Source organism: Triticum aestivum, chromosome 3B, assembly GCF_018294505.1.
Source record: "Triticum aestivum cultivar Chinese Spring chromosome 3B, IWGSC CS RefSeq v2.1, whole genome shotgun sequence".
In the NCBI taxonomy this organism is placed as follows: Eukaryota; Viridiplantae; Streptophyta; class Magnoliopsida; order Poales; family Poaceae; genus Triticum; species Triticum aestivum.
The window spans coordinates 820,886,377-820,898,277 of record NC_057801.1 but is presented as its reverse complement, the minus strand read 5'-3'; the positions used below and the strand labels follow the sequence as shown (position 1 = coordinate 820,898,277).

General features: G+C 44.5%; 1 protein-coding gene across 1 annotated transcript; it reads left to right on the top strand.

The window, feature by feature from the left end:
* Positions 1–5,427: 5,427 nt before the first annotated feature.
* Positions 5,428–10,151, top strand: LOC123072652 (receptor like protein 22). The gene is made up of 2 exons (XM_044496253.1): positions 5,428–7,054; positions 8,302–10,151. The coding sequence occupies exons 1-2, from the start codon at positions 5,428–5,430 to the stop codon at positions 10,149–10,151; spliced, it is 3,477 nt and encodes a 1,158-aa protein (XP_044352188.1).
* The last annotated feature ends 1,750 nt before the right edge of the window (positions 10,152–11,901 follow it).

Below are 11,901 nucleotides of genomic sequence, written 5' to 3'. Positions count from 1 at the left end.
GCCTCCTGCAAGGGCAGGGCCGACGGCTCCCACCCAAAGAGAGCCAGAATTGCTGCGATGTGTGTGTCCGACAATGGGCTTGAGAAGAGATCGATGTAAGCTTGGAGCATCGTGTCGCTGATTGTTTCCCCCTCGTGTTTGGCGCAATTCGAACGATATATTCTCTACGCTGGCACCAAGGAACCGTCTTCACCAAACAACATTGTGAAACCGAATTCTGAAGTTACGGTGGCTGTATGCAGCGCAGGACTGTGACCTCTTCTTTAAGGAAAACGATTTTCATTTACTAAGAAGGATGTATCATGGTCTTGTTGGCCAGACTCTACATGCACATGGATTGCTGAAATACTAAGAATTTACTTCAAAGGATGCAAGACCTTTCTTAAATAACGGTGTCTTGAACATCTTCTTTCTTACATACCCTGAAGATGTGACTTTATTTGTCCACAAGAAAGTTTTCAGAATCATTGCTCCGACCTTCTGCAACCCTACGCTACTGACTTGCTGCACGAGCGCCAGAACTGTGAGAACAGAACCCATGCCTTTTCATTGGCATCTGAGTCTAAGCACATGCCCAATCTATAGTTGTCTACACGTGTGATGGGTTCGTGTTTTCTTTGGGTAGTCGCATGAATCTATCTTGCAACCACAACTCCACTCCACTCTCGTGTTGGAATTTTGCTAGTAGGCCTTTGGCCCAAAGCCTAACTAAAATTCTGAAATTCTCTTGGCCCATTCATGCACACATGTGAGTGGAGTAAGTGAGTCTAAAGTTTAGTCCCACCGCGAAAGTCGAGAGGGAGTTGCACCTCTTTATAAGGTGAGCTCTACGACCACTTGTATGAGCATGAGAAGAGGAGACCTACACGCGTGCTCCTCCTCCGCGCCACGTCACGCCTCGTCACGCCGCGCCGTGCCGCGCCGCGGGTTGCGCGCTTGGGCCTATTTAGCACAAAGGGGCCTAATTTCATTGCTAATTCTAATCCCTTAGCATCTTTAATTTTCATTTTGGCAAACTCAAGGTAATATCACTTATACAAACGGAAAAGAAAATATTTCGGGGACCTCGCGAGCCATTGGACATCACACAATTTGACGGACAAACGTTTTCCTCTACTTTGCAACAAGGATCTTGTTGCAGAAATTTTCAACGGATGTTGTGTTGCAGAATATATTTTTTGCAATGTACGTTGTGTTGCGGGATTTTTTTGCAATGCAGGTCGTGCTACGGGATATTTTTCTATCTTCACTTTTTTTCTGCAACAACAATGATGTTGTGGAAGAATTTCTGCAACATAGCTAATGTTGCTGAACATTGTGCATCTGAAATGATGTGCAAGAAACATCTTGTTGCCTGCGTCGTGCTCATTGCCGCCGGCCGCAACAGAGCAGCAGCACTGCCGCTCCCGCTGTTGCCAAAGCACGCCGGTGAGTCATGCCTCGCCTGAAAAGTGACTTGAGGTGAGCGAGCCTGCGGTTCCGCGTCCGAGCCTCACCCTGCCACAATATCCCTTGGAATCCCTTGCAATGGAGCAGCGCCGGTTTGCATCCAGGATGCACAGTCACTTGCAGATGAGGCCGGGTGATGACCTTGTGGGCGGTGACGAGATATGGGAGGAAGAAAAGATGGAGATGGTGCTAGAAAGATAAGCAATATGGTGGGACCTGTGAGGACACGTGTCGTTTGATCGAGGAGGTCGACGTCTCACTGTTTATCCGCGGGCTGAACGCTATCATTTCCCAAATATTTTTGTACAAACTAAGAATTTTACTTTGGATGTTCTCATGTCAGGATGCACAAAAATACTATAAATCAATGAACCATCCTGACCAAAATAGACTGACCTCATTAAAAAAGATCAAATAAATTATTACATTTTTTTACCAAATCTGGTTGTTGCATGTTTCCAAATCTTTTTTAAAAATGTTTCCATCATATAAAATCTCAGGAAATAGACAAATACATGAAATCGCCCTTTCTTTCCTATGTCACCATTTCTCCTTGTTTTTTTATTCCAACTACCAAGTGCAATATTTCAACGCATTTTGTGGTTCAAATTTAAGCATGCTTGGCATAGGAGCTTCAAGTATAATGACGTAAAGAAAAGAAAAGAGACATATCTGCCCTTAGACACTAGACAATGAACTCCAAGTCTTGAAATTACCATCATATATAGTGTGCGGTCCTAAAACCATTGTTCGGGAATTCGGTAACTGGTAACTGCTCGGTCGACTACTGATTAGCGATTAATCGGTTAATCGGCCATTTAACTGAATTAATCGGTCGATCATTAATCGGTTGCACATGAGAATATATTGGCAACATGTAACTAGTTTTTCACGTATTGTACCACATAATCCAATGCTCACAGCTACGTATTATACATTTATACTAAAATATAATACCATACATGTGAGACAACAAGCAGCAACATATGAGACATGATAAGATAAATTGTAGCCATGGGGACCTAGTTCGAGGGGTCGCCGGCGCTGCTACCTGGCCTAGGTCGCCGGCACCGCTTCCTGGCCTAGGTTGCTGCTGCTGCCTGTCCTATGTCGCCGCTGCTGCAGCCTGCAGGTAGGGGCTGGAGGAGAGACGGGGAGAAGAGGATGGGAGGGGATGGGGGTCAGAGAAGGAGGATAGGGCCGGCGACGGGAGCAGGGAGATCGCGGGCGGTGGCTAGGGCCAGCGAGGAGAAGCCATGTTGTGAGGAGTCAGGAGAGGAAGGGGCGCTGCGATTTGGGAGAGGGATGGTGCAGCGCCAGAGGTTACCGGGCCAAATAATGGCCTGGATTGTCATTTTGGGTACCCCTTTTTTATGGATGCGGCTTCAGTTACCCGAACCATCAGCGATTAATCGGTTTGACAACCAGTTAATTGTCTGACAACCGATTAAATGCAGTTAATCGGCTTGACCATTTAATGAACCGAGTATGTGCTATTCGCCTCAGTTAGGCACTGAGTAGCGATTAAATGGGCATTTAAATGGTAACTCGGCCGAGTTCTTGAACAATGCCTAAAACAAATATGTTGATGTAGAAACAAACTCCTCAAATAGCACCAGGTACACATTTCCATTTGAGTGACAAGTTTTTTCGGACTAAGAGAGTATCACATACGCTTCCAATACTAGTATGCCTAACAACGATTAAATTGGTTGTGTCGGCAAAAATGAAGATTAGGATGTAATCATGCTTGAACCATTGAAGTGTGACTCTCCCCTCGCCCTGCTTAAACCTTAAAGTAACCCTCATCATGAATTATAAAAAAGTAAAATAACTTGTCGATGTTGAGACAAAAAGATCTTCAAAAATATGTAAAAATATAATTCTTCACAAAAGTTCATGGTGCAGCTTTGGTCAGCAGTCAGGACTCGATCAGGACCTGGATAGAGACTTGGTGGCAACGACTTGGACTTTGAATTTTCAAAGCAATAAGCATCGTGAGGAAGGTTCTTCCAAGGCTGCACCACATATGGCTCCTTTCTTTTCTGAAATACGTACATGACTTGACAAATTCTAGTTATACTTTCGGAAGTAAATCCGTGGCATAGTATTGAAATTTATGCTCACCCAGCACAAAAGAAAAAACATACCACCAATATCACATTTTTTTCAAAAAAAAAGGATAACCCACGGTCTCTGGATCAAAATGATGCATGCAACCATCTTTATTAATTTATTCATCAGAGTCTTGACAAAATGAGTACAAAGATCAACCCTAAACCACCTATGAGGTGAATAAAGTCGCTACACCTACAGGTATAAAGATGTGTCCTGAGTCCTAACCGCATCAACGGACCCCATCTAATCTAGTGGCCTCAAGAAGGTCCCGCCTGATAAGCCGAGAGTACCAACCGGTCTAGGTGTCCCACAACGCGCACCGCATGCACACGTTCTAGGATTCGCCACCGCCGACTTCCACCGTCCCATCTTCAGGAGTCATTATTGCATTGATCTTGGCATGCCCATCTTTCATCGACGTCACCACGACGCTGGACACCGCCACCGCCCTACGCCCGTTCATCAAGACGCATCCGTCGTCGAGACTCTGATGCACCATGCCGCCGAGACCCACCATTGGCGATACGGTTCATGCCACGCCGCTCCACCTACATGCCATCTTACACCGACTCTGAACTACCAGCAACTCCACCACCATGAACAGTCTCCGACCGACGCCTTCAGGAAGGAACACGACACCAAGGTGCCGTCGTACCCCAAACATAGGAAAAGAGGCTTTCGCCTGTGTTCACGCCAAAGGTGGGAGGAACATGATCCACACTGAAGCCTCCACGAAGGGAATCGGCGCCGCGGGGCTTCGACTTTGGTGCGGACGCCACGCCAACCTGCAGTTTCCCCCGGATCCATGCCCACCTGCCAGATCGGTCAAGGCAACACCGGTAAATGTCTACCGCAGACTCCAGGTACCAAAGGCAGAACGAGCCGAAGCAGATCGAGTCGAAGATAAAGCTTCCCAATGAACTCCGGTGGCCAGCGAGAAGCCGCCGCAGCGCCACCACCTCCACGCGACCCACGTAGCAGTGGAAGGCCGCCCATCTGCACCAGCCGGGCAGGCCGCACCGCGCGCCACCGACCAAGGCCGTCGCCCCGAGATCCGATCTACCAGCCGCCACCACGCATTAGAGCCAGAGCCCACCACGCCCGCGTCCGCGCACCGCCCGTGCTCGCCGCGCAGGCCAGTCGCAAGCTCGCCACGGCGACCACGCGCACCCACGGCGGACGCCCCGCAACGCCCGAGCCCCGCGAGAGGAAGAACCGGAGGGCGCGGCAACGAGGGAATGGAGATCCGGCGAGGCGATAGTTTGCCCGGCGGCTAGGGTTCCGCCTGGGTCGCCCGCGGGGTTGGCGACACTGGGGTGACGCGGGGTCCACTCTGATATTTCTTCTTACTTCACATTTTTGCTTTGGTTTCCACCACCAATATCACATAGGCTGCGAGCATAAGCATGCTTAGTAACAATTAAATTGGTTGTGTTGGTTCATCGCTGAAGATTAGTACCGACAGCGTACAGTACATACCACTAGTAGTCATACATACAAGCCTGAATCTGTCAAATAACTTGATATTGAGCTGAGAAGACCTTCAAAAAGATCTTGTAGAAAAAGAATTATTCGAAGACCCTTCATGTCATTATCCATCAATTAACATTGTACTGATCTGTCTGCGCTCTTAGATCCGGCATATTAATTATGACTTGACCTCTGAATTTTCAAAGCAATCCTTGAGGGAGATTTTTCTGCCGCTACACCACACCTTTTCCCTTCGTTTTCAGAATTATACACCTGTGGCTCCTTGCTCGTGAAAGAAACGGTGATATTTCACACAAAGAAGAAAAGAGGGGATGTTGTACTATATTGTTCTTGGGAGTGGTGTTGCGGTTCACAGGTCTCAACGAAGTGATGGCTCGTGCTACTCGCCTACTTGCCTTCTTCATCCAGATACAACTCTACTCACTAGCCACATCTACCTCCCACGGCCATGGTAACACATCAGCTGCTTTTTACTGCCGTCCAGACCAGGCTGCAGCACTTCTCCAACTAAAGCAGTCCTTCATCTTCGACTACTCCACTACCACCCTGCCGTCGTGGCAACCTGGTACCGACTGCTGCCTCTGGGAGGGCATCGGCTGCCATGGTGTATCTGGCAGCCGCAACAGCAGCAGTGTCACAGTTCTTGACCTCGGCGGCGGTGGCCTCTACAGCTATGGCTGCCATGCCGCGCTCTTCAACCTCACCTCCCTACGCTACCTCGACCTCAGCATGAACGATTTTGGTGGATCTCGCATTCCGGCAGATGGCTTCGAGAGGCTATCCAAGCTCACTCACCTCAACCTTTCTTATTCAGGCTTCTACGGTCAGATTCCTATCGCCATCGGCAAACTCACAAGCCTCGTATCATTGGACCTTTCTTCAGTGCATAATATTGAATCAGCTGAAATCACAAATCTTTATGCTATCATGGATGGCTACAACCTTTTGGTGTTACGAGAGCCCAGCTTTGAGACCTTACTGGCAAACCTCAACAATCTGAGGGAGTTGTACCTTGATGGAGTGGACATATCTAGTAGCGGAGAGGAGTGGAGCAGTGCTCTAGGTAAAGCTGTCCCCCGTCTTCAGGTTCTTAGCATGGCGTACTGCAAACTCAATGGTCCAATCCACTCTTCTCTGTCAAGTCTTAGATCCCTTACTGTGGTCAACCTCAAGCTTAATGATGGAATTTCTGGTGCGGTACCTGAATTCTTCACGGACTTTCTCAATTTAAGTGTTCTTCAACTCAGCTATAACAACTTCAGTGGTTGGTTTCCTCAGACAATATTTCAACTCAAGAATATAAGAGTCCTTGATGTGTCACACAACGAACAACTGTCAGGGCATTTACCAGAATTTCCAAGTGGGGCTTCTTTGGAGACTTTGAATCTACAGTACACTAATTTCTCTGGTGTCAGGCTGAGCTCTTTTAGCAATCTTCTGTCTCTGAGTGAGCTAGGTCTTGAAGGAGGGTCAATTTCTATGGAGCCGAATGATTTATTTCTCAACAAGCTCAACTCCTTGCAAAATTTGCAGCTCTCTTTTGCTCAATTTTCGGGAGAGTTAGCACCATTTTTCTCATGGATTAGTAGCCTTAAGAACTTGACAAGCTTGCAACTCTCTGATTGCTATTCCTCCAAGATAATGCCCCCTTTGATTGGCAACCTCACCAACTTGACAAGTTTGGAGATGACTTTCTGTGGTTTCTTTGGGCAAATATCACCATCAATTGGGAACCTCAACAAGTTGACTTCCTTGAGAATCTCTGATTGTGCCTTCTCTGGGACAATACCATCTTCAATTGGCAATCTCAAGAAACTAAGAAGATTGGAAATTTCTTATAGTGAATTATCAGGTCCATTAACAACAGATTTTGGACATCTCAGCAATTTGACGGTATTAGTACTAACAGGCTGCAGGTTTTCTGGCAGAATACCAAGTACAATTGTGAACTTGACTCAGCTGATTTATCTGGATCTTTCGCAGAATGATCTCAGAGGTAAGATTCAATTCACAACCCAAGCATTCACATCATAGCTAGAATAAAAACAAATGACGAAAATAAACACTTGCTTCTCTTTGTCATGAATAATAAATAAAACATTTGCTCCTAATTAACCAATGCTAGACATGTGACACATCGTATAAAACTTCTATGACAAACTGTGTTGAAGTTTTGAGTATAAAAAAATGGATACCATGATATTGTTACTAAATGATAATACTCACTGACTTCAGAGCTTAGAATCCACTAGCAAGTCATCAACCACCCTTCCTAACAAAAAGAATACAGAACATCGAACGAGAAAAAGATTATGTTTGTGCAAGTTACTATTACTAAAACATATAAAGTTAGTTCGACCTTAATTTTGTCCAAATGAAATTTATTATAAACTAGAAAAGTAAAATGGTGCCCATCGAAAATCAACGTCAACCGCTCCATTACCTCCCTGGCATGAAAAGGGGACAACCAGCTCCATGGGTGTAGATACCATTATGAATAAGGACTGCGATTTCGTTTTTGAAGAATATGACTTGCTATCTATAATATGATGGACATCATGTTTATTTCGCTTGCCATATACCCCAAGCGTAATTAATCATTTTATTTCTGAACAATGTTGACAAATGCTTTAATATTATAACATGAGAAAATTTTATTGCACTGATGGTTTAACATTGCATTATTTGATATATTTTGATTTACGTTGCACATAATTATGAAGCAAAACGCCTTGCAGATGTCTGCAAAATACAATGGTTTTGATTGAAAAAGTAAGAGTCTTAATATTTTTACTTGAACACAACAGTCCTTCCACTAACACTTCTTTTCAGGGAATGATGCGAATGTTAAAGAGCATATAGGTCAGGCTTTAAAAAAAATAAAACTATCAAGAAAAGATTAATGAAATTGTCTGAAAATAGATTACTAATTCTAAGAGATGTTTTCCAAGCTTTTCGAGAAAATATTGTGTGTGCCGATGTTCTACTTTTAGACAGGTGCAGAAATATTCAATTGATGCTTATCTTGATTTAAAAAAAAACTATGCAAGAATCTATCTTTTGCTCATTCTCAGTGTATTCTTGTAATACAAAAAGATGCACTCTGAGGGGCGTACAAAAAATTCTATTCACTAATTCCTAGCACTAGTTAAAGTATTTGGCCTCTTAAGATCGTCTCAAACTTTGGTTTATGATTCATTATGCATTTTGTGGACTTCACTAGGTTGTTAACTCTATTTCCAGGAGAGATTCCAACATATCTATTCACTTTGCCAGCCATGTTACAGTTGGAGCTTTCATCAAACCAGCTTTCTGGACCAATACAAGAGTTTGATACTCTATATTCACATATGATAATTGTTTCTTTGGGTCAAAATCAAATTAGCGGACAGATTCCTGGATCATTCTTTCAACTCACAAGTTTGATAGAGCTGGATCTTAGCTCGAACAACTTAACAGGTTTGGTAGAACTGAATTCACTTTGGAAGTTACGAAAGCTTTATTTCTTGGATCTATCAAACAACAGGTTATCCGTCTTGGATGGAGAAGGCAATAAATCAACAGTGCCCTTACTACCTAAGCTCTCAATATTAGTACTGGTGTCTTGCAACTTGACAACAATGCCTAGATTCTTGATGCATATCAACCATATCCATACACTGGACCTTTCGAACAACATAATGCAGGGTACTATACCCCAATGGATATGGGAGACGTGGGATGATAGCCTTACACAATTAGATCTTTCAAACAACATGTTCACACATATGCAACTCACTTCATATCTACTCCCATACAGTCGTTTGGATTCTCTTGATCTCAGCTCCAATAGACTTCAAGGCCAGGCCCCGATGCCAAATCTGTTGAAAGCAGTGGATTACTCAAACAATAGATTCTCTTCTATTATGCCAAATTTCACTGCTTATCTTTCGCAAACTGTGTATCTCAAGTTGTCAAAAAATAACATAAGTGGGCATATACCGGATTCAGTTTGTGATGCAAGCAACCTCAAAGTCCTTGACTTGTCATACAACAACTTCAGTGGGTTAATACTCTCCTGCCTGATAGAAGGTAGAAGCTTGGTCGTATTAAATTTGAGGGAGAATCATTTTAAGGGAACATTGTCTGATAATGTTAGTGACCACTGTAATCTCCAGACAATAGATTTACATGGCAACAATATTCAAGGGCAGCTTCCTAGGTCTCTTTCCAACTGCGCTGGCTTGGGGATTCTTGACATTGGAAACAATCGGATGGTTGGTACTTTCCCATTTTGGCTGGGTAGGCTCTCTGATCTTCGTATCATCGTTCTGGGATCCAACCTGTTCTATGGCTCGCTTACTTATCCTGCCAGAGATAGAAAATCCAGGGAATACTTCTCAAAGTTACAAATCATTGATATAGCTTCAAACAATTTCTCTGGCAATTTGGACCCACAATGGTTTGAGAGGTTCGCATCTATGATGGCAAAGTTCAATGACACGGGAAATATCTTAAGCCATCAGACAGATTATAGAGACTACCATGATACTGTTGCAATCACATACAAAGGGCAATATGTGACTTTTGAAGAGGTCTTGACTACCTTAACCTCAATTGACTTCTCAAATAATGCACTGGAGGGTGACATTCCCGAATCAGTTGGAAGTCTAGTTTCACTACACATATTGAACATGTCCCACAATGCATTTAAAGGAAGGATTCCAGCACAAATTGGTGAGATGCGTCAACTGGAATCGCTAGACCTATCATGGAACAAGCTTTCTGGGGAGATTCCACAAGAGCTAACAAATTTAACATTTCTTGGCACCCTGGACTTGTCTGGAAATAGGCTGGATGGAAGGATACCACAGTCACGTCAGTTTGCAACATTTGAGATCAACTCATATGAAGGGAATGCGGGGCTTTGTGGACCACCTTTGTCCAAGCCATGTGGCGATTCTAGTAATCCAAATGAGGCGCCATTAAACACATCCGGAGATCATGTGGACATTGTTTTGTTTCTCTTTGTTGGGGTGGGCTTTGGCGTTGGATTCACAGCAGGTATTCTGATGAAATGGAGGGAAATAGGCAAATGGTTGCGGATTGCGTGAACTGGTCTGAAGACACAAGGCTCTTGGTATAGTTATGCAATTACTGGAGGGAGCTACGAGCTGTAATATGCCACTCTATGTGTTCACATTTCTACCTTATCATCTATCATAACTTGTGTATTGTCATGTTTATGTAATGTATTGTATGAACTGGTCTGAAGACGCAAGAACACTTCTTATCAAAAGTTGTATGACAATTGCCACATTTCTAGTGTTCATTTCTGTTGCGGCACCGAAACAGATGAGGAATTGTTCGTTTTCTGCTCTCTAATCTGTTGGTGTTAAGTGGTTCTATCTGCTCTGTGCACAATCCTTCTGGTAAGAAAGATGAGACACAACGATCCATGAGCGGATGAGCCCGAATGGAAAATAACCACTGAATTATCCCTAACAGTTAAACTAGGATTTGAGTGTGAGAGAGACGCCACTCAGTTTCCCCTGAGCCCGAATGGAGGAGTCATGGAGGGACGTGCATTACACTGATGCAGGATAAAATGTAATCTGCAGCACAGATATCGCAGAGACGACTGCAATCTTCCCCCTTGTGAAAGAATAATCAATATGTCATGTATGAGTTCGTTCGGTACCTGAAACAAATTTCGGTTGAGCCTGGATCCTCGTAGCACCGCCCCTGTCAGCCCCTCATCATCCACCTCCTCATCCCCTTTACGACTAAACTAAAATAATCAGCCATAAAATTCGTTGCAAAATTAAGCCTGTGGATTGCAGCTAGCGGCATCAATCAAACTGAAATTGATGGCGGGTCGATGAGAAGCGGCGAGATATAGTATGTACCTCTGGCCCTCCGGCGAGAGGTCGCCGTATATCGCACAGAGCCAACCTGGCGTTCGAGCCGTCGCCGCGTCGTCGTCGACGGCGGGCAGGGGCGCGACTCTGTTTTTCCCCACTCTGGCGAGAGTTTTTTTTTTCTGCGTGCCTTCTGGGAGAGAGAGACTCCGTGACCTTGATGACCGATGGTGTGCGCATGACGGAAGCGAGAGGCCCTGTTATTATTTTGGCCCGTGAACGGCGGCCCGATCACCGATTTATATGAGTTCGCTAGTAAAAAAAGAGCAACTAGTTGACGAGCAACCCCTCAAAAAAAAACTAGTTGACGAGCCAGAACGATCAGCGCCACTTGGCGCGCCCGCCACATGTCGCACTCGGGACGTTTTCTTTGGATTTTATTTTTTTATTTTTTTGCACGTGTTTTTTGCTTTTTAAACGGTTTTTCAGTTTTTTTTTTTGCGTTTTAGTTTTTCACCGGTCTTCCTTAGCTCTTGGACCAAAAAATACAAATCCTTTTTTTCTGGCTTTCGCGAGTGGCACGACCGTGCCTCTGGGAAACGAAAAAAAACACGTTTTCTGTTATTTTTTTCTTTCCGAGAGGCACGGTTTTGCTTCCGCAAGAGGCATGGTTGTGCTTTCACGAGAGGCATGATTGTGCCTTCTCGGAAACGGAAAAAAATATGTTTACTGTTTTTTTTCTTCTGCGAGAGGCACGGTTGGGGATTCCCAAGAGACACGGTCGTGCCTCTTTCGGAAAGGAAAAAAACCGTGCTCCCGGTTTGGTTTCTTCGTCCGGTTTTTTCATGAAAAAAAGTTCGTCAAAACCTATCAACATGGGATCTATTTTTGAAGACCTCGACGTGAGGAATCCAACGGTGAAAACGGTTCAACATGGGATCTACTTTTGAAGACCTCGACGCGAGGAATCCAACGGTGAAAACGGTTCGAGATTTAGACGCAC

Excerpts from the sequence above, each read along its gene's own strand:
- LOC123072652 (XM_044496253.1), top strand. The coding sequence starts at position 5,428 with ATGGCTCGTGCTACTCGCCTACTTGCCTTCTTCATCCAGATACAACTC. Across the intron at positions 7,055-8,301 it reads TTCGCAGAATGATCTCAGAG|GAGAGATTCCAACATATCTA; the intron begins GTAAGATTCAAT and ends CTCTATTTCCAG.